Below are 24,404 nucleotides of genomic sequence, written 5' to 3'. Positions count from 1 at the left end.
TTAAAATGTTAAACTTACTCATCAGTTTAATGTGATAACATTTTTCTACTCAAATGACTTATAAAATTTGTTTTTTTAAAGTTATTGCTATCTTTAATCAGCACATGTTAACATTCCTTCTTCGATGGCCGCCATTTTGGAAACGAAAGTAGACTAAATGCCTGACTTTATTCCGTAATTTATTTTTTCCCCGGATAAATGGCACATTAATATTAAACAAAAATATTAAGTTGTTTTGTTTTATTTGTTTCTTTAATATGGTTAAAAATTTCATACTGTTTGTGACAATTCTCAAGTCAACAGTCCTGTAAATATGATGCATTTCAGTGTCCCAGCAAATTGGCATACACAAGCTAATACATGTACGTTCAATAATTAAAATCTAGCTTTGGAAAAAGTTGCAAACAGTTATCATAATTATCGAGTACATAAATTTAAAGTAATTTTAACCCAAGCTGATTATCATAACCGTATCAAAACATATCAATTTAGTGTGCCAATTATTAACACAGGTAAGGTGACTGCGTGCGTTCAGCTGTAACTAATCCCCTCATTATCGTACTCAAGGTGTCAGACAGTGTAAACAAAGGCTTCACTGGGGAAGTTAGAGGTGTGAACAAGATCACAATTATCAAAAAATACTACGATGGACCACATTTTTGTATCAGATAAAACAAAATTCTGATATTTTCTTATCAGAATATCAGGTGAAATTATTAATAAATATATAAGAAGTGGTTTTGTGCTCAGATATTATATTGAAATAGCCGAAATATTTGTTTAACCGCTATCCGATTAAGTGGAAGTCACTGTATTTCTATGTAAAACTTTGGTCGGCCATTGTGGCCCCGCCCTACCCCCAGGGGTCATGATTTGACCAAACTTGGACGCCGGACAAAATGTGATCAGAAAAGCTCACTTAATTGAGCCCTCGGCTCAGGTGAGCTAAAAATATACAAAACAAATGAAAATTATACTATGCACATGAAAATTATACAAAACAAATGGTAAATTACACAACACAAATAAAAATTATACAATACAAATAAAAAATTATATATTACAAATGGAAAAGATCGAATATTTGACTAGCCTTAAATAAGCATGAAAAGTTTGACAAAAGTATTTTGGGCATTTTCTTTGACATTTAGCTAAAACGAATTAAAAGTAAAAATCAAAGGAAGGGTCATTGTAAAAAATGTTAATGAAGTTGTATAACTCTCAGAAATATGTAAAACTATATTAGGTTTGATTAAAAATTTTGGAAGTTTCTTAAAAATGAGTTTTATATCAATTCAATATATAACTGGTCAAGGGGGAGGTCAAAAAGTTTAAGAAATTTTTTTTTATTTTGAATAATTCTTGAAACTTTACTTAAAACAAATTTAAAAAGACAGTGGACAAAGGAAAGGTCAAGGTTAAAATATTGTTGAGGTTGAATAGTTTTCAGTATGTATGGTTTGATACAAATCTTGAACACATGCAGTTTCTTTGAAATTGAGCTCTATACAAATTTGAGTAAAGTAAAGTCAAAGGAAAGGGCAAAGTAAAAAAAAATATAAAATTAAAAGAATATTTATATATTATTTGAAAAGCTCTGATCAATGACTATTAGCTATTAAAATCTGATATAAATATCTTGGAAAAGTTTCTTTGAAGCTGAACTATACATGTCTAACTGAAGATGAAAAATGTTATATGCACTGCCATATTTATTGTGGTTCATAAAAACTCTTACACGTATTTACTTTATAGTTTATAATAAACACATTTCATTGACACTAAAGCAGAAAAATGTTCAATCACAAAATATTATCTTACTCCAAGGAACTGTATTCTGATGAAGAAGGGGCTGCAATTCAATGTCATTTGCATCGAGCTTTGTCCCTAATAAAAAGTAACATAAATAAATAAATACTAGGGATGTCAACGAATATTCGAGTACTCGACTATCGTTCGATCATACCGACTATCGACTAAAATTTCTTTAGTCGATTATTCATTAAAAATGTGTTTCATCAAAGTAATTTTTGAATTTAAGGTAATAATCTTATATTTGCCCATTTCATTTATTTACAGATCAATATTAATTTTTCATGTGTAAAATTAAGGGTATGGTATATTTGTTCAAAGGAAATTATTTGTACGTCGATGTATGTTCGGCAAACATGTCTTCAAAATATAGAGTTTTTGGTATAGCTTAAAAAAGGTAAACAGTGTTATCAAATATATGTGAAACAGAACTGTATTCTGCAGTTTAACATCAAACATGATGTATCATATGCCGATCAGTCAAACATATACACAGTCTTCAAGTGAAACTTTCCTATAGTAAGTTCTCCGCCTAAATGACAAAAAAAGCAGAATGGGAAAGAAAAATGAAACATGTTTATTAATAATTGTCTATCTCTGACTGTTTTAAATGGAGAGGGAAATTGTTTAGTTTTTTGTAGATTCAACTAAGATCTGACGTGATACAACTATTCAGAAAGAATATTAATTACTAGTAAACAGCTATAATATTACAAAATTGTAAATGCATGTAAATCGGAGTCAGTTAATATGAGAGTAATTAAACCGTGTTTTCTTTTTCTGATATTAATTTCATACAATCATTGATTGTTTGCACAAAATTTCATAATTTAAATTTATCCCAAGCTATCGCTCTCTCTTTGTTTTTATAAGAAACACGCTTTAATTTTTTTCCTGTGAAATATCTTTGACGGACACGTAATAATTGGCTTCAATTAAGGGGCACATGAAATACCGTTATGTAAATAAAAGCCAGGACAAATACGGACGTTTATCCTGCATTGAGATAAAACGTGCACAGCTAACATATTACTTTTGAAATTAAATACATTGGATACAATATTTGGTGTACAATTTTTATTGCACTACGTACAGGTTTACAATTCAGAAATTCGTTACATAATGGTGATAGAGTAGGTTCAATTATGTAAACCAGTCTGTAAAAAACAAACAGTGAAACTGATACGAAAAAATAATTAAAATTAAACGAATATTCGACTATCGTTCGACTAAAGCATCCGACTATTCGACTAAGCTGTCCGAGTAAAATTGACATCCCTAATAAATACAGAACAGTCCTACATTAAGATTACATCTAAAGATACAAATATCAGAGTATCAATTTAAATACTTATATAAGAAAAGAATAAACAGGAGTCTGTGTATGCTTTTTCATAGGCAAATATTTTTAGTCTTTGTGAGATTTTTGTAAATTATAGAGATTTTACATTAAGTATACTTTAAAATTAAATGAAATATGAAATTTGGATATAATTGACATTAAATTTTTCACTTCTTATCTGTCGCGCTATAATAGGCATTCTGCCCGCCTTACAGCTCAAGCAATTTTTAAGCTCACGTTTTTTCGCACAAATTAAGGTCACATTGTTATGATGTAATATTGTGTATCGAGGCATCAAAATACACTTTAAAAGTTTTTGTTTACATTATTTGAGTTTTACCGGGGGTATTTCATTTACTAAAACATAATTCACACATATCAATTGGTAAAACTTTTTTTTTCATGGCTGATAAATAACAACTACTCTCATTTGAATTTTTGTGGTTTCTTTGCCAATTGCAACTGTCTTTTTAACTGTCCATTTGAAGAGCTCTTTTCAGGGGGGGGGGCTTGAATTTTAACCCCCCAGGGGGTCATGATTTGAACAAATTAGAATCTACACTACCTGAGGATGATTCCATCAGTAATCATGGCTTTGAAGTAATTGAAAAGAAGATTTTAAAAGTTTCCCTATATATTCCTATGTAAAACTTTGGTCGGCCATTTTGGCCCCATCCTAGCCCCGGGGGTCATGATTTAAACAAATTTTAATCTACACTACCTGAGGATGATTCCAAATAAGTTTCATCTTTCCTGGCCCAGTGGTTCTTGAGAAGAAGATTTTTCCAATATATTCCTATGTAAAACTTTGGTTGGCCATTTTGGCCCCATCCTAGCCCCGGGGGTCATGATTTGAACAAATTTTAATCTACACTACGTGAGGATGATTCCACATAAGTTTCATCTTTCCTGGCCCAGTGGTTCTTGAGAAGAATATTTTAAAAGATTTTTCCAATATATTCCTATGTAAAACTTTGGTTGGCCATTTTGGCCCCACCCTAGCCCCGGGGGTCATGATTTGAACAAACTTGAATCTACACTACCTGAGGATGATTCCACATGAGTTTCATCTTTCCTGGCCCAGTGGTTCTTGAGAAAAAGATTTTAAAAAATTTTTCGTAATATTTCCTATGCAAAACTTAGATCAGCCATTTTGGCCCCACCCTAGCCCCGGGGATCATGATTTCAACAAATTTGAATCTACACTATTTGAGGATGATTCCAAATGAGTTTCATCTTTCCTGGCCCAGTGGTTCTTGTGAAGAATATTTTTAAAAATGTTTCCTAATAGTTTCTATGTAAAACTTAGATCAGCCATTCTGGCCCCACCCTAGCCCCAGGGATCATGATTTGAACAAACTTGAATCTACACTACCTGAGGATGATTCCACATGAGTTGCATCTTTCCTGGCCCAGTGGTTCTTGAGAAGAAGATTTTTAAAGATTTTTCTTATATATTTCCTATGTAAAACTTTGATCGGCCATTTTGGCCCCACTCTAGCCCCGGGGATCATGATTTGAACAAACTTAAATCTACACTACCTGAGGATGATTCCACATGAGTTTCATCTTTCCTGGCCCAGTGGTTCTTGAGAAGAAAATTCTTTAGTATTGCCATTAATTTTTCTCTAATTCATAATTATATCCCCTTGAAAAAGGGCGTGGCTCTTTATTTGAACAAACTTGAATTCCCTTTACCAAAGGATACTTATTAGCAAGTTTGGTTGAAATTTGCCCAGTGATTCTTGAGAAGAAGATAAAAATGTGAAAAGTTAACGACAACACCGACGACGACAACAACAACAACGACGACGACAGACAACGGACAAATTTTGATCACAAAAGCTCACTTGAGCCTTCGGCTCAGGTGAGCTAAAAATAAATTATATCTGGTGGTTAACAAAAAATAATCTGTTGACCCCCTAGCCTCCTTAAAGTATACTTTACGTAAAATCTCTATAAATTGCACAAATCTCGTGAAGATTGAAGTTAATTGCCTATGAAATATTATACACACACGAAAGAGGACAAAACAAGTCATTTTTTCATACTATAACACTATTTTTCGATATGGGTGGGTCTTCTCTCCATTTTTTTGAAAGTTAATCCTCAAAGTTTGCATACAAACATACATATTTTGGTTTCCAAAATTATGGAGCAAAGTCCCACCATACCTTAAAAATATAATTTTTTGACATAATCTTCGTGTCTTTTCATGAAATACTTAAAGTCCCTTAAGTCAATTGCAATGGTCATATCACAAACATGATTTAAATGCCAAACTTCATCAGGACTTGTGTAGCATAGTGGTTAGCGTGCTAGTCTCAATAGAGAATGCAAGAAGAAAGATTGTTCCACAATAAACTAATAATCTAGTAGTGTACATTCCAAGATGCAACATTTATTTGATGTTGATCTGATAGGGCTAACAGTTATGTATATACTTGAAAATGGTTTCATCCAAATATTTTAAATTAAGCACTCTTCCAGAAAATGTATTCAAATCCAGCATCTGAAGCCAATTATTGAGTGTTCATTTCAATATGCATCATTCATGCAAGATTGATTTAAATAGATCTTATACTTTATACGTAACAGACATGCTCCAAAATCTTTGACCTACTCATCTGGAAAATATAGGTCAGTTCCAGCATTTGAAGCAAACCTGGTGGTATGCATCCTTAGATGTATCCAATCTAACTAAAATCTTTGATCTGCTTCTACTAGACTGCTACACAAACTAGTTGGAGGGGATCAAAGGTCTAATTTTAATTAGACTGTAGATGTATCATCCATTAGAGTGTGGTCCACATAGGACTTTTAGTTACCTGGAAATGAGACCTACTCCAAAAACTTCAGCCTGGTCACTCATCCCAAAAATAAAGGTCAGATTCAGCATCTGAAGCAAGTCTGTTAGAATGCATCTTTTAGGGTTTAAATGTATCATCAATGTAAGTTTGGTAAACATAAGCTTATGAGCCTTATAATTACTTGGAAATGACACATGGTTCAAAATCTTTAACCTGGTCACTCATCAAGAAAATATAGGTCAGATTTAGCATCCAAGGCAAGCTTTGTAAATTTGATCAACATAGAGCTTATAGTTTAGAATGAAGCTTCACCAAAAAAACATCCGTAAACTGTAGATCAAATCCTGAATCCAAAGAAAGCATAATAGTTGAATCTTCATCATCCATGCAAGAATGGTCAACATAGGTCTTATAGTTATTTGGTCAGATCCTGCATCCAAAGCAAGTTTGGAAGTGACAACTACTAGATGTATCATCCATGCAAGTTTATGCGGTTTATGCTTATTAATGATTGATTTCAATGGAATCAAATGATTCACCATTTGAATCAAACAGAATCTGTTTGGAGAAGCATTCTAAGCATTATTTTAAATAAAAAATATTTTTAATCTTTTTTTTTTGTTTTTAACTGATAAAATTAAAACCCAACCTTTTCTCCTCCAGCAATAAAAAGCAACTCCAATAAGAAGCAGCAGTAAAAGAGGTATGGCGACAGCTGGAATAATAATCTGCAGTTTGACTGGAGACAGGACTGCAGATTCACTGTCAGTCCTATCAGTACTGGTTTTTCCACTGGAAAATAAACCCATTCATAATCTTAATATTCATGAATAACTTCAGCTGATCAAATATTTTTAAGATCTTGTACTATGAAAACAAGAGGCCCAACGGCTAATTGCTCACATGTGTGATCTACTTTTCACTCAAATAATAATATCATACATGTAATTTAATAGAGACCATGTACCATTTCTTAGCCATTTAATAATTAAATTTCATGATTTTACTTAGTTTTTTTTTTTTTAAAGAAAATAGAGATTTGAACTTATAAGCTTAAGCTCTACATGGCTATGTTCCGATATTAATTTCTAATTGTAGCCCATCTAGACTTAGATCTGGTCTTGTAAAAAAGATTTTTCAGACACTCTTAACTTGCTGTTGTCATAACTTATATATATGACCATTTATTGTTATTGGGGGGTGGGGGTGTAGAGGTTTATTTTATACAAAGTTGAATCTCTTTCAAGAATGAAAGCTTTACTTTAACTTTTGCCTTTAATTTTCTGTAGTTCTGAAGATTTTTAAATGATTACATGACCTTTTTCTTTTTAAAAAAACTACAGATTTTAATATTTATTGAAGTTATCCCTTTGAATAAAATCTCCCCTTCATTTGCACAATAACTCCTTAAATATTACAATAATATTTCATGCCACATTTGGCTAAAATTTATCCTTTTGATAGATAAGAAACCCAAATAAGGAATGTTAAAATGTTAACACAGGACGAATTACTGACCAGAAAAATACAATACACAGATTGATGGCGGACAACTTATATCAGAAAAGCTAACAAATTGGTTCATCTTTCTTTGAACTCCAGATCCATATTTAAATTGTTTAAAAGTGTCAACATATTCTTACTGATTGATGAATATTTAATTATTAATAAGTAAAACCGATTTTTGCACTCATCAATTCGTGTGCCACGAATTTCAGCAATTCAAACTTACAAAATGTCAGCTGTAAACAAACTGTGTTGTATATATGTCAATGTACTTCAGATCTGTATAAACCTGTTGCCCCATTCCTTGCACCATGATTAGAACAAATATGCATATAAATAACACATTAGACATAACTTGTATTCGATTATACTCTGTTGTTCTTTAGATGAACATTTTTGATAGCTAGAATTTACCCTGTATATTCATATCTTAATTTTTTAATTCCTCAACAATGCCCCATCAAGCCCTAAGAGATCATATATATGTAACAACATAACTTTTTTATGTCCCGTGATCGTAGATTGGGTAATATTTTTGCCCTGTCCATCCATCTGCCTGTTTGTCCGTAAAACCTTCAACCTTGCCAAGTACTTTTGACTAGGTGGGGCTATGGCTTAATATTTCACAGGTGTATTTCTAGTGACAAGACCTTTCTTTACCACTAAAAACATAGGTAATCAAAGATTACGAAGCTCACCTCGATGAATGTTATCAGTGTAAGTAATGCAAATCTCACATCATATTTTCTTAATATCTAGTATTTATCCCAACAACAATATTCTTGCAAGTTGTGTTTAACCCCTTACATGTCACTTACACATTTCTATGCATGTAGCGTGAAAATCATGTAAAGTGTAAACAATTATTCATAAATTTGTTAATACTGCAGATATCAAGGACTTCAAGTTCAGATCCAGCATCCGAAGCAAGTCTTGTAGTGTCCATCCCTAGATGCATCATCCATGCAAGTTTAGTTCAGGCAGGTCTTATAGTTACTTGGGAATCAAAATGTAGGTCAGATCCAGCATCCGAAGCAAGTCTGGTATTGTCCATCCCTAGATGCATTATCCATGCAAGTTTGGTTCAGGTAGGTCTTATAGTTACTTGGGAATGAAAATGTAGGTCAGATCCATCATCCGAAGCAAGTCTGGTAGTGTCCATCCCTAGATGCATCATCCATGCAAGTTTGGTCTGGGTAGGGCTTACAGCTTCTTGGGAATGGACCTGCTCCAAAAACTTTAACCTGGTCACTCATCTGGAAAATGTAGGTCAGATCCAGCATCCGAAGCAAGTCTGGTAGTGTCCATCCCCAGATGCATCATCCATGCAAGTTTGGTTAGGGTAGGGCTTATAGTTCCTTGGGAATGGACCTGCTCCAAAAACTTTAACCTGGTCACTCATCTTAGGAATGGACCTGCTCCAAAAACTTTAATCTGGTCACTCATCTAAAAATGTAGGTCAGATCCAGCTTCCGAAGCAAGTCTGGTAGTGTCCATCCTAGATGCATCATCCATGCAAGTTTGATCCGGGTAGGGCTTATAGTTACTTGGGAATGGACCTGCTCCAAAAACTTTAACCTGGTCACTAATCTTGGGAATGGACCTGCTCCAAAAACTTTAACCTGGTCACTCATCTGGAAAATGTAAGTCAGATCCAGCATCTGAAGCAAGTATGGTAGTGTCCATCCCTAGATGCATCATCCATGCAAGTTTGGTCTGGGTAGAGCTTATAGTTACTTGGGAATGGAAGTGCTCCGAAAACTTTTACCTGCTCACTCATCTAGAAAATAGGGATGTGCGATTTTATCGGTATACCGGTATATCACGATTTTTTGTTGCGTGATACGTATCGTGATAAATACCGGTCTTCAGGTACATATTATAAAGTCCAGAAATTATTCATTTATTTGTTCAATCTTTCAATAACAATTACAGAAGGTATAAAAAATGTTGTAAAAAGTGAAAAGAACGGCATCTTATCATCCAAACGTAATTGATTCTATATACATAAAAATTTCAAGAAAGTAAAATTTTGTTTTTCTAGCATAGTTTTTAGAAAAATAATGACTTTTCATATAAAATCATTGAAAAAACTGCTTTTAAAAATATCATGATATTATCGTGATATTGTGGAGAAAAAATCGTGATATATCGCGATACGAAATTTTTGGCGATACCCATCCCTACAAGAAAATGTAGGTCAGATCCAGCATCCGAAGCAAGTCTGGTAGTGTACATTCCTAGATGCATCATCCATGCAAGTTTGGTTCAGGTAGGGCTTATAGTTACTTAGGAATGAACTTGCTCCTAAAACTTTAACCTGGGACGCCGACGCTAAAGCCGACGCCAACGCCGGGGGTATAGCATAAGCTCATCTCGACTTCATCGAGGTGAGCTAAAAATGATCTCTTAACCTTGATGTTGGTGCTAGGGCTTAATTAATACTTAACTTGTGTATAAATTGTGACAAGACCTTTCAATTAGTTTAAATATTTTGTACCTATTCAGTTTTGACCTTGACCTAAAAGTTTGAGCAGCTATGTAAAAAACTTTAACCTTGGCCATAATTTTTTAATCCTTAGTACAAGGGCTTTCATACTTTACAGATGAATTCTTTGTGACAGGACTTTCCTTTGGATATGAACAATTTTGAGTTTTTGCCTTGAGCTTGGTGTTTGACTTCCATTTGATGAACTTCAACCCTCACTATAAGCTGTGATACAGGGCATCACTGTTTCAAAAGCATATCTTGCATTTTATAAAACCGGTGACATTCCTCATCATTGAGTTGATTAACCTTATGCTTGTCATAATACAGTTTCAAAAATGTTTTTATTTACATCAAAAAACATGTAAAAATATTTAAAACAGTGAAATCAATTACTAGTATATAGTCATATTCTGACCAAAATCTATATGAGATTTGCTTTCTTTTTTAATACATGTATGTTAAAAAAAGATGAAAAAAACATCTGCATGTCAAGAATACTTACATTATGAGAGTTTTGTTTAGACACCCAGGATCTGTAACATTGATAAAAGGATTGATCAGCATGTTTAAGATGGAAAAAAATGTCTATAACACATATTTATGCCACCTAATTACAACAAAAGACCCAGGGGCTATATCACTCACCTGAGCAAACTGGCCATGGCTAGCTAAGAGCAAAAATCAGTTCAGTATTGAAAAAATATATAATAGGGTTCAGGGAAGGGGGGGGTGGGGTGGAACAAACTTAAATCTACAGTTCATAAAGATGTTTTTGAATTAATATGATACATAATGCCTTCCCTGTTAACAAGATGATAATTTTCATAGACATAGCCTTTGTTTTCCTTTGTATAACTATGATCCACTTTATAGGCTCCTCTGTTCTCCTAGTTGGTCATGATTTGATCGAATTTAAATCTGCATTACTTTTTTATGGTTCATATTGATGATCAATCATGGCTTTGTTGTTCTTGTGAAGAATTTTAATGATTTTTCCTATGTATTCCTACATAAATCCTTGATCACCAATTGCGGCCCAACTCTAACCCCGGGGGTCATGATTTGAACAAACTTGAATCTACACTACATGTACCTAAGGATGCTTTTATATAAATATGAAAAATCTCAGTTTTACCATTCTTGAGGGGAAGAATTTTAATTTTTTTTCTGCATGTAATCCTACTTAAAATTTTGATCAAACAATTTATGGCCCAACCCTTGCCCCAAGGTCATAATTTGAACAAACCTGTATCAACACTACCAGAGAATGCTTCCATATAATTATGTAAAACTTTGATCATCCATTTGCCACACCCTACCCACAGGGGTCATGATTTGAACAAAGAACTTTATTCGGTAATAACCATTACTTGCCCCCCAAATCAAACCTGGACAGCGAAATATTTAATTATGTTCTTAAACAGAGGGATATATGCTGACTTCAAAGCTCTGGATATTTTTATGAGCAATGTCGTCATATGTTTGAAATGATGTCAAAATGATATCAAATCATTTTCGTCATAACTCTTGTGATTGTATTTGATCTTTATGCAATACACGTGTAAATGTACTTTCTTATTATTAGTTGACCTTACTGTCGATATCTTGGATGTCATATTATATCGAATCATGATTGCCAAAAACATAATGTTTTAATAATTTTCATCTTAACCCAAATACTCACTCTTAATCTTACCACAGACAATAATAACTCCTATCCCTTTGTCATATTATTCATAGATTCATGCATGCCAATAATGAATGTATACCGACTTTTGTTTGAAGTTTGAATCTACTCCATTCAAGAGTTCAAGGATGAAAGAAACAGAAAAACAAAGGCTCATGGGCCACATAGCTCACCTGAGCTTATAATAATTAGGTACCCCTCTTCTGTGCCAGGGGGATATGATTGGGGGGGGATTGAAAAATACCCTCAAATCCACAATAACGTAAGATGCTTCTACATCATGGCTTTAGAACATGTAGAAGATTTCTCAAGATTTTTTCCTGTATATTTGATCTTTTTTGTGGCACAGGCCTAATCTACTGGACATCGATGGAACTACTTTGAATCTACTCTATATAAAGAAGCTTATCAGGTTTCCATATAAATAGGACTTATTATAGCTATGCTGTTTTTAAAAAAAATATTTTTCAAGATTTTTTTTCAATGTACTCCTAAATAAAACTTTGATCACTCATTGTGGAAAACAATACCAATATGATTTAAACAAACTTGAATACTACCTGAGTGAGGATGTTTCCAGATACATGTACATGATGTACATGCAGGACCATGATGGCTTTGCTGTTCTCAAAAAGTAAGCACAACAAGTGTTTCCTTTCAAAACAAATCATACAATTTTTCGAAAAAACCATAAGAGCAAAATTAAAATTCAATTGTATTAAATTTATCACCCCAAAAAGGGAAAAAATCCATATTAAAATATACTTTTAAAAAATGTAGCCTGATTTGTATGATTTGTGTGATAAGCCAGAAATAATAAATTCAGAAGGCAGCTTTTGAAGAGAACTGGCATTTGCAGGGTTCACAATGTAAAGGTTTGGTTGATCTGATTATACGTGAACATTTGCAAATGTATTAATTGTTAAAACTTTATTAACTATAAAACTTAAAAATATTTCAATGCTTTTATCTATTTTTTAATGCTTTAAATTTAGTTTAATTAAAGGACTTGAGGATGAATATTTTAGACAACAACAACAAAAATTGAATGTAGTACTAATTCAGGTATTTTACATGAAGATACATTAATGTACAAACATGTATGCTTTCTTTTACAAATCATGAGCATAAATGGATTTCGTGTCATATGAATTAATTATACTGCATATATATTTTCAAATTGCTGCTGTTGTGCACTGCTATTTTTATCTGAGAGTTTGTACTTACATAGAAAGACTTGATTAGATCTGTAATCTGTGTCTGAGCATGCTCCATATTGAAGGTCACAGGGAATGAGGTCAATGTCATTGGCAGCCGTATTGAAAATGGGACAGTAATCTACATAATAAATTAATGAAGAACTGTTCAAGCAAGACTGCAACAAAACTCTATCATAATTACCAGTATTTCCTGTATTAAACCCCAATTACACCTATCTTAATTGTTATTATCTCATTATTCATATAAAATATGATAATTATTGAAAGACTATACAATTATATAGTTGAACATTTGTATTTTTACATGTAGTTGATATTAGCTATACATGTACTTATATAATTTTCAAGTTCTATTCATGATGAGCACAGGGAACAGCTTGCTAGCACATATATAGTGCTGCTTGTCACTGCGAGCTTTTAAAGTAATGCCTGTGTGAAGAGAAAATTCTACCTTTACATACAGTTGCACTATCAACATATTAACAAACTTATAATTATATATGCAAGTCTGCCACTTAGCTGTACCACAATGCAAATCTGCATGTTCCAACAACAAAAATTCTTAATTTTTTTTGTATACTCCAAGACGGAGGCAGTTATCTGTCTAATATTCATTACAAAGCACTAGCACTCTTAAACTTATAAAAGGCTTTCAGATAAACATTCTGAACTTGTAGCTAAACCAAAATGTTCAGCAGTGATGCTGTTGTCATACTCTATTGATCTGAGATCTTTGAAGTTGATATTTGGGGTGTTGTTAGGTCAGAACAATGGCATGAATAACCCTCTTGCAATAATTAGTAGTCAACTGAAAACGGTCTTGTTAGATGATCTGTGCAGTTCAGGGATAGCTAATACTTTAGATGACGTCATTGCATTACATTCATGCAATTTACATAATCCTCTGAAGTGATGCTGTGCTGCTGATGTCACATAGTCTACCATATTTTTGGCAAATATTGGGTATTTGATGTTAATGGTTTATGTTTTATAGGTTAGTTATGGCGCTGTGCGTAACATTAAAACCTCTTGCGATTGTAGATTGCGGTACCCCAGCTTCCAGTCACCCATTTTCTTTTTTGTGCTATCCAACATTCAGATGCAGCATTTTTAGGAAGCGTCATCTTTCAGATAAATCCAGATTCAAAATATCGAGAACCCCCACTTTTGATAGCCCCTTTGTACCTGAAGGAATTGCATCAGAATTCAACAAATGAAAACTGAGATAAAAATTTTGGGGGAAATTTTGCAAAATCAGGTCTTTTTGTCTGTGAGACTTGTAGAATAGCTGTAAAGTTAACAATTGCATTAAAAAATCACGTATTTCACTCTAATACATCATATCCATATAAAAATAAAAAGTATGACAAAACTATCATACATTTTTAAGGGTATTGTTCCTACTATGCGTTTCTCTTTTTGAAGAGTATATTTCATAATATATTTTACATCATAACTTTCTATAATTTCCATTAGATGTTATACTTACATATACATGTATAACTAATTAATGCTAAAAAGCTTTTTGTTTTGATTCAGCCTTTTTCATCTTTCACTATTTGTTTATGATATCGCAACTGATAAGATATGTGTACAATAACGTGATGTGTATAAGTTATTAGTAGTGTTGTCAAATCGGTTGAAAATCAGAATTGATTAATCGGCAGCAACTGTTGACTCTAACCAACTGATCATCAGCGATAATCAAATAGCTGACCATTTGTACAAAATAGTTATTAGACTAGTCAAACAAGAGGCCCATGGGCCACATCGCTCACTTGAGCGATGTGGCTAGGAAAAAGACATAAATCAGTTTATTATTGAAAAGTTGAAACCCAGTTATAAGTGCCCCCAAACAATCCTTAAAAGGGAGAGGGTATGATTTGAACAAACTTGAATCGACACTAACTAAGAATCCTTGCATATTTCTTTGACTACCTGTGGCTTTATTGCCCTTTACATTTGAACTTACATTGTGGCCCCGCCCTACCCCTAGGGGTCAAGACTTAAACAAAATTGAATCAACACTATCTGAGAATGCTTCCATATGAATAGGATTAATCAAGGCTTTGCTAATTCTGACAAGAAGATTTTAAAAAAAATTTTCTACATGTTTCTATGTAAGACTTGGATTCCATATTGTGGCCCTACCCTACCCCCAGGGGTCATGATTTAAACAAACAAAAATGTCCACTACCTGAAGATGCTTCCATAACAAGAGGCCCATGGGCCTTATAGGTCACCTGAGCATTATGCAACAACTTTCCAGTGATTGAATTTGATTCATGTTTTAAGCCAGATGCTATGGCATTCACAATTTTGAAAGAGGCATCATTGATCATCATAACTATACACTTAGAAGTTGCTTAGTTTGGTTACTTAATACCCATAGGCAAGGCAGAGGAACAAAAAATGCATTTCAACTAATCAGTAATATTCAGCAATAATCAGTAGTGCCCCTACCACACATGGACCCCTGACCTTTAGGCCTAGATCCACATATTGCACAATCTTTGAAAAGGCATCCTTGCTTTTCAAAAATATTTGTTTAAGACCAAGGGGGCAGATTTCAAACAATTCATTCATTTTCAGTCTATAAGTACAGCCCGCCCCCCCCCCCCCTCTATAGTACCCCTGACCCTGGGGCCTTGAAATTCACAATTCTAGAAGACTAGGGTCCTTGTCCATAACTATATAGGTAGTTCAACTGCTTAATGCCCAGGAGCAGAGAAGTTTATTTTCAAAGAATTCATGAATTTTCACTATAATTAATAGAACCCCCCTCCCTTAACACCAGAACCCCTGACACTGGGGCCCTAAAATTCACAATTTTGGAAGAGGCACTCTTGCTCATCATCACTATGTACCTAGTTAGTTTATTTAATACCTAGGAGCAGAGAAGAAGATTTTCAAAGAAATAATGCATTTTCACTATATACTTATTTAGCCCCCCCCCCCCCAACACAAGAACCCCTGACCCCAGGGCCATGAATTTCACAATTTTGGTAGAGGCACTCATGCTCATCAAAACTGTGCACTTATTTAATCTATTTGATACCCAGGCGCAGAGAAGAAGATTTTCAAGTATTTTCACTACAAAATCAATAGAGCCCCGCCCTAACACCAGAACCCCTGACCCTGGGGCCCTAAAATTCACAATTGTGGTAGAGGCACTCTTGCTCATCATAACTATGCACTTAGTTAATCTATTTAATACCCAGGAGCAGAGAAGAAGATTTTCAAAGAATTTATGTATTTTCCCTATATAATCAATAGAGCCCCGCCCTAACACCAGAACCCCTGACCCTGGGGCCATAAAATTCACAATCTGGGTAGAGGCACTCTTGCTCATCATAACTATGTATGTAGTTTGTTTATTTAATAACCAGGAGCAGAGAAGAAGATTTTCAAAGAAATAATGCATTTTCACTATATACTTATTTAGCCCCGCCCTAGCACTAGAACCCCTGACCCCAGGGCCATGAATTTCACAATTTTGGTAGAGGCACTCATGCTCATCAAAACTGTGCACTTATTTAATCTATTTGATACCCAGGCGCAGAGAAGAAGATTTTCATGTATTTTCACTACATAATCAATAGAGCCCCGCCCTAACACCAGAACCCCTGACCCTGGGGCCCTAAAATTCACAATTGTGGTAAAGGCACTCTTGCTCATCATAACTATGCACTTAGTTAATCTATTTAATACCCAGGAGCAGAGAAGAAGATTTTCAAAGAATTTATGTATTTTCCCTATATAATCAATGGAGCCCCGCCCTAACACCAGAACCCCTGACCCTGGGGCCATAAAATTCACAATTTGGGTAGAGGCACTCTTGCTCATCATAACTATGTATGTAGTTTGTTTATTTAATAACAAGGAGCAGAGAAGAAGATTTTCAAAGAAATAATGCATTTTCACTATATACTTATTTAGCCCCGCCCTAGCACTAGAACCCCTGACCCCAGGGCCATGAATTTCTCAATTTTGGTAGAGGCACTCATGCTCATCAAAACTGTGCACTTATTTAATCTATTTGATACCCAGGCGCAGAGAAGAAGATTTTCATGTATTTTCACTACATAATCAATAGAGCCCCGCCCTAACACCAGAACCCCTGACCCTGGGGCCCTAAAATTCACAATTGTGGTAGAGGCACTCTTGCTCATCATAACTATGCACTTAGTTAATCTATTTAATACCCAGGAGCAGAGAAGAAGATTTTCAAAGAATTTATGTATTTTCCCTATATAATCAATAGAGCCCTGCCCTAACACCAGAACCCCTGACCCTGGGGCCATAAAATTCACAATTTTGGAAGAGGCACTCTTGCTCATCATAACTATGTATGTAGTTTGTTTATTTAATAACAAGGAGCAGAGAAGAAGATTTTCAAAGAAATAATGCATTTTCACTATATACTTATTTAGCCCCGCCCTAGCACTAGAACCCCTGACCCCAGGGCCATGAATTTCACAATTTTGGTAGAGGACTCAATGCTGATTACAATCATGCAAACAGTTTGTCTGCTTGATGTCCAGGAGTAAAGAAGAAGATTTTTAAAGATTGCATTAATTAATAATAGTGGTTTTGGCCCCACCCCTCAGGCCCCAGGGGGCAGGGATCATGAAATTCACAATTTTTGTTCCCCTTCCCTCATAGATGCTTTGTGCCAAATTTGGTTGAAATTGGTTCAGTAGTTGCAGAGAGGAAGCTGAAAATGTTCAAATGTTAACGCACAACGCACAATGCACAACGCACAACGCACGACGACGGACAAAAACAGATAGCAATAAGTCACCTGAGTTTACTCAGGTGACCTAAATATATGATCATTCATGCCTTTGCTATTCCAGAGAAGAAGATTTTAAAAGAATGTTCCTATATATTTCTATGTGAAACTATGATCGACCATTGTGGCCCTACCCCCAGGGGTCATGATTTGAACAAACTTGAATCTATACTACCTGAGGATGCTTCCCAATAAGTTTCATCTTTCCTGGCACAGTGGTTCTTGAGAAGAAGATTTTAAAAGAATTTTCCTATATATTTTTATGTAAAACTTTAATCCATGTGATTCCGTATGAAATGACAAGTGAATTCTCCCAAATACTGAAAACTAATATAATTATTTATTTATACAACTCAAGTAGTTTAGTTTCTTCAGTTTAGAATTTATACAAATATCATTATCTTATAATTTATTTTAAACCAGATTTTAAAAGTATGTTAAAATGGTAAATGACAACACTTGGATGATATATATTTTGGTAACAAGAGCTTTTTCTTGAAATAATAGTGAGAAAGCTACAAAAAGATATGCGCTGTAGTACACCGAATATAATTGATTGTTAAAATCTCCAATCGATTGTCTAAAATCGACAGCCTTTCCAATCAATTATAAATCAATCATCATGACAACACTAGTGTATAGAGTTCTTACTTTTTGACGCCCAGTTTGGTTTGACACAGATCTCCCCCGGCTCGTTGTACTGGTTTGGCATACAGTGATAAAACTCTGGATCTGGACAATTTCGCTTATTCTTCATTGTCTCCCAGTCATTACTATTGAAGGGACACAACTTCTCAGGTTGTAATTTGTTAAATTGGTTTTCAGTCATTTTAGGGGAATATCCTTTGAAAGCAGAAGAACAGTAAAATTATATAACCATGTTTTGCATGTAAGTGTTTTTGTGTAAGAATGTAGAGGAAAATAAGCAAATAAATTCCAACGGGCTATTTTAAAACAGGTAGACATCATGTGGTAGATGTAACCAAAATATTTATGCACATTCAATATTTTGTTCTTTAAAACCAGAAGTCTCTGTCCAGACTGTAGCTCTACTGGTTTATACTTAAAACAAAAGAAGAGAAAAGAAACAGTTGGGACTTGAAACTTTAAAACAGCAATAAATAGAAAAATGATCCTTGCCGCTCATCAAAATAACAAGAGGCCCATGGGCCACATCGCTCACCTGAGCACTGCGGCTAGGAAAAAGTAGAAATTGGTTTACTATTGAAAAGTTTAAATCCAAAAGTAGTCCCATGACCAATCATGGTTTTGCTATTCTTATTTTTAAAGAATTTTCCTATGTATTTCTATGTAACACTTTGGTCGGCCATTGTGGCCCTGCCCTACCCCCTGGAGTCATGATTTGAACAAACTTGAATCTACACTACCTGAGGATGCTTCCATATAAATATGATCAATTATGGCTTTGTTATTCTTGAGAAGATTTTTAAAGAATTTTCCTATATATTTCTTTGTAAAATTTTGGTTGGCCATTGTGCCCCCCCCCCCTACCCCTAGGGGGTCATGATTTGAACAAACTTGAATCTACACTACCTGAGGATGCTTCCATATAAATATGATCAATCATGGCCTTGTTATTCTTGAAAAGAAGATTTTAAAGAATTTTCCTATATATTTCTATGTAAAACTTTGGTCGGCCATTGTGGCCCCGCCCTACACCCGGGGGTCATGATTTTAACAAACTTGAATCTACACTACCTGGGGATGCTTCCACATAAATATGATCAATTATGGCCAGGTTATTCTTGAGAAGAAGATTTTTAAAGAATTTTCCTATATCTTTCTATGTAAAACTTTGGTTGGCCATTGTGGCCCCGCACTACCCCTGGGGGTCATGATTTGAACAAACTTGAATCTACACTACCTGAGGATGTTTCCCCATAAGTTTCATCTTTCCTAGCACACTGGTTCTTGAGAAGAAGATTTTTAAAACTTACCACCAAATTTTCATTAATTCCCAATTATCTCCCCTTGAATGAGTGCCTGGCCCTTCATTTGAATAAACTTGAATCCCCTTCACCCAAGGATGCTTTGTGGCAAGTTTGGTTGAAATTGGCCCAGCGGTTCTTAAGAAGAAGTCGAAAATGTGAAAAGTTTACGGACAGACAGACGGACGCCGGACAAATTTTGATCAGAAAAGCTCACTTGAGCCTTCGGTATCTTAGTATAGTCTGGTGTGCCAAGTTGTATTGAAATCAGACCAAAACTGTGGGAGGAGTAGCATTTTGAAAGAGTTTCACAGAAATTTCTATTTTTAGTAACATGGCAACACAATCATCGAAATCAACAACTGATGCACAGAATTATGTATCTTAGTGTAGTCTACTTGTGTGCCAAGTTTTATTGAAATCGGTCCAAAACTGTAGGAGGAGTAGCATTTTGAAAGAGTTTCACAGAAATTTCTATTTTTAGTAACCATGGCAACATCATTCATCGAAATTAAAAACTGATGCACAGAATTATATATCTTAGTGTAGTCTACTTGTGTGCCAAGTTATATTGAAATCGGACCAAAACTGTAGGAGGAGTAGCATTTTGAAAGAATTTCACAGAAATTTCTATTTTTAGTAACCATGGCAACATCATTCATCGAAATTAAAAACTGATGCACAGAATTATGTATCTTAGTGTAGTCTACTTGTGTGCCAAGTTATATTGAAATCGGTCCAAAACTGTAGGAGGAGTAGCATTTTGAAAGCATTTCACAGAAATTTCTATTTTTTGTAACCACGGCAACATCATTCATCGAAATTAAAAACTGATGCACAGAATTATGTATCTTAGTGTAGTCTACTTGTGTGCCAAGTTATATTGAAATGGGACCAAAACTGTAGGAGGAGTAGCATTTTGAAAGCATTTCACAGAAATTTCTATTTTTAGTAACCATGGCAACACCGTTCATCGAAATCAAAAACTGATGCAAAGAATTATGTATCTTAGGTAGTCTACATTTGTGCCAAGTTATATTGAAATCAGACTAAAACTGTAGGAGGAGTAGCATTTTGAAAGAGTTTCACAGAAATTTCTATTTTTAGTGACCACGGCAACACCAATCATCGAAATCAAAAATTGATGCAGTAAATTATGTATCTTAGTGTAGTCTACTTGTATGCCAAGTTAAACTATAATTGGTCCAAAACTGTAGGAGGAGTAGCATTTTGAAAGAATTTCACAGAAATTTCTATTTTTAGTAACCACGGCAACACTGAACATCGTTCATCGAAATCAACAACTGATGCACAAAATTATGTATCTTAGCGGTCCAAAACCGTAGGAGGAGTAGCATGCACAGAATTAAGTATCTTAGTGTAGTCTCCTTGTCTGCCAAGTTATATTGAAATTGGTCCAAAACTGTAGGAGGAGTAGCATTTTGAAAGCATTTCACAGAAATTTCTATTTTTAGTAACCACGGCAACACCAATCATCGAAATCAAAAACTGATGCATAGAATTATGTATCTTAGTGTAGTCTACTTGTGTGTCAAGTTATATTGAAATCGGTCCAAAACTGTAGGAGGAGTAGCATTTTGAAAGAATTTCACAGAAATTTCTATTTTTAGTAACCATGCCAACACTGTTCATGGAAATAAAAAAACGATGCACAGAATTATGTATCTAAGTGTAGTCTACTTGTGTGCCAATATTGAAATCGGACCAAACTGTAGGAGGAGTAGCATTTTGAAAGAATTGTTTACAGACGGACAGCTAGACAGACGGACAGACGACGGACGCATTACTATCGCATAAGCTCTTCTGGTCTCTGACAAGTAGAGCTAAAAATATATTGACTAAAATTCTATAAAAAAAAATTAAAAAAAAAAAAAAAAAAGGCCTATAGGAATTCCATATACGACAGCCAACTGCTAACTGCTTACTGCTGACTGTCAGCTGCTTACTGCCAACTGCCACACATTTTTGAATAAATTTTCATATTTATTTTGATATTCTTGTGAATTGTCAAAAAAGGTGAGGATCTAGTAGAAAAAAGGCGAGGATCCAGTAGGAATTTTTTTTCCAAGAGGGTCACCCATGTAAAAAAAAAAAACCACCCAACCCAGAAAATTCTTGACAAGAAAAAAAGTAAACTCATTTCCTGAACGTGAAAAATTATTTTGACGGGGGGAGGGGGAAGGGCTTCTTATGCTATATGTCTATCTATTACATTTTTTTTTCATTCCAACTAAACACGGATCCACGTCTTCGGGGGGGGGGGGGGGGGGGGGGGCAAGGTCCTTTTTTTAGTAAAAATTTCAGTTGGTTTAGTTTGTACTTTAAATAACTTTACAAATTTCAAAGGGGTGGTCCGGACCCCCCCCCCCTTCCCCCTCTTTCCCTAGATCTGTTCTTATTAAACATAACTTATTTTGTAAAAACAAAGAGATATAAATCTTTGAGAAAAATGTTCAAATGTTTACCATAGAAATTAACTGAAAATTGAAATTTACCGGTATCTTAACAATATCTCCCCTTTGAAACAAAGACAAATCCCAATCTTCAGTTTTTATATTTTCCAAAGGTTTTGTTGTCTTGGGGGGGGGGGATAAAGATTAAAAACAGGAAAATAATCATTTTGTAAGATAACGAATAAAAATATACTTTATCAATCTCATATGATTGTTGAATTTTACGTAAATTAAAACATACGGTGAGATTAAGGAGTCGTCGAAACGACTTGTTCAATGCTATTTTTAGAATGATATATTTACGTATTGTAAACACTCATGTTCTATTATGGGGAGATAATTCGATCAGTATTTCTGAAAATGAAAGTTTATTTTTAAATGTGCAATTGTTTATCAAGAGATCTGGTCGTTTTTGAGTAATGTATTTACATTTGTTTGTCCATACTACATTAATTCAATTCTGTACATGCATTACCTTTGTTAGATAATCTTCTTGACCTTAGATTAATTGTTGTAAAGGAGAGGACGTTCTAAGTTTTTAAGAACTTGTGTCCAATCCTTTTGTTATAACATCAAAACAATAAAATATGTTAAAACTCAGGAGTCGTTTATCCAATTTCATAAGTATTTGAAAATCAGAGCAATTAAACTTTTGTCAATGGTTGTTAGAATAAGTACTTAATACTAATAATGAATTTTTCTTTGCATTCAAACAAGTTTTTAAACAGATGGAGAACGTGGATGGGAATCGAGAATTAATATGCGTAGTTCTTACAATTATAAGCATGCAATTTGTACAGTCATTCTATATATAAACTAAACCAACTAAAACTGACCTTGGACATCCCCCCCCCCCGACAAAAGCGGATCCCTGTTAAGTTAATTTGTATGAAAGTTATAGATATGAAGCATTACCCCCCCCCCCCCACCACCACCACCCAAATAATTTTTCACGTTTAGGAGAGGAGTTTACGCTACTTTTCTTGACAAGAGAAATTGAGTTGGATTTATTTTTACTGGGGTGGATCCCTCCAGGAAAAAATCCTTGATCCACGCCTGTTTTTTTTGTTGTTTTTTTTTTTTGACAATTCACATAAATATCAAGTAAATATGAAAATTTAATCAAATATGTGTGGCAGTTGGCACTAAGCAAATGGCTGTCATAGCCTAATAATCTTACCTTGCTTTAATACCGGTCTACAATGAATGACATACAGTTGACCTACAAAATTGATCAATCATTACACATTACCATGGCAAAAACCTCCTTCTAAACTTTCAAATTCATAAATATGATTTTTATTGTTTAAATAAAATGATAACCTATTAAACTATTACTGACTACCTACCAGTAGCACTGCATCATAGGTATTCCCACAACACCCGAAACCGAAAGTGTGGCGTCAGCCGAGGATTAAGACTGTGACTATACGAGTACTCCCCCTTGACAATAGGCTATTTATAGTCTCGTTGAACCAGACGTTCGACAGTGTTAATCTCCGACCAGGCCAGAGGGGGCGTTTTACAAAAGACTTAACGATTAAGACAAAAATTTAATTCTGCTTATAACTTAAGTTTATAATTTACATTTTATTGAAAATGGTTTTAATCTTTTTAAAAGGTCTTGTAGGAATATACGAGGATTGTCCCAAAAAGTAGACAAGGAAAACGGTTTATATATATATAGAATAGAATAGAATATAGAATTAATTACCAATCAGGGCCCATTGGGCATAAACATATAACATATATAATTACATATAAGGCCGGAATTAAAAATATCTTTGTTTCCCCAAACCCGACCCTGAATTCTCAAGGTGAGTCGGTAGGTAGGTAAACAATTTTATTTTATGACAGCAGCTTTGAAAATACGTTCTAAAATGTAATAGAAAAAAAACTTATTAAGTAAGAAAAGTACAAAAGAAATCGACTTGTGAACAAAATGCTAGGTATCAAACATATGCTGCTTAAACATGTTAAAGGAAAATTTATGATTAATTAATTTACAACTGTTACTTAGTTGAACTTGTGAGATATCTCACGCCAGAGTACATTTATATAGATCGAATAGATAAAGACAAGATTCTCAAATACGCAAAGACCGGACTTCCGAGTATATTTTTCAAACCTTCCATCAGCCTCCAGTGCTTTACAGACAATCAATGTACTTTTTGAGGGCCATCAGATTTGCTGTGTTTCTAGAGCAATTTGCTTTAGAGTTAAGAACTAAGTGTCTAATTTTAAGTCGCAGGTCCAAATACCAATAAGGAACGTTGAAAACAGTCTTTCAAAAGGGACCATAAAAACTTATGTCCAGT

General features: G+C 34.3%; 1 protein-coding gene across 2 annotated transcripts in view; it reads right to left on the bottom strand.

Moving 5' to 3' along the window:
• LOC134248610 (uncharacterized) overlaps nucleotides 1–23,498 on the bottom strand; it is a 28,417-nt gene extending 4,919 nt beyond the window's left edge. Inside the window, exons 1-7 of one of the 2 annotated variants that reach the window (XM_062731021.1) lie at nucleotides 23,436–23,472; nucleotides 23,267–23,308; nucleotides 18,315–18,506; nucleotides 12,876–12,986; nucleotides 10,464–10,494; nucleotides 6,614–6,756; nucleotides 1,822–1,887 (exon numbers count right to left, since the gene is read on the bottom strand). In XM_062731021.1, the coding sequence (XP_062587005.1) occupies nucleotides 1,822–1,887; nucleotides 6,614–6,756; nucleotides 10,464–10,494; nucleotides 12,876–12,986; nucleotides 18,315–18,492 (529 nt within the window). In that variant the 5' untranslated portion in view covers nucleotides 18,493–18,506; nucleotides 23,267–23,308; nucleotides 23,436–23,472. Of the gene's footprint in view, nucleotides 1–1,821; nucleotides 1,888–6,613; nucleotides 6,757–10,463; nucleotides 10,495–12,875; nucleotides 12,987–18,314; nucleotides 18,507–23,266; nucleotides 23,309–23,435 lie in introns of both variants that reach the window. The other variant, XM_062731022.1, reaches the window with a different exon arrangement.
• Between the last annotated feature and the right edge of the window lie 906 nt (nucleotides 23,499–24,404).

The sequence above is a fragment of the Saccostrea cucullata genome, unplaced genomic scaffold (genome assembly GCF_032062105.1).
Source record: "Saccostrea cucullata isolate Sc308-1 unplaced genomic scaffold, CSIRO_AGI_Scuc_v1 ctg1939, whole genome shotgun sequence".
In the NCBI taxonomy this organism is placed as follows: domain Eukaryota; kingdom Metazoa; phylum Mollusca; class Bivalvia; order Ostreida; family Ostreidae; genus Saccostrea; species Saccostrea cuccullata.
This window is presented reverse-complemented; position numbering and strand designations above follow the sequence as displayed.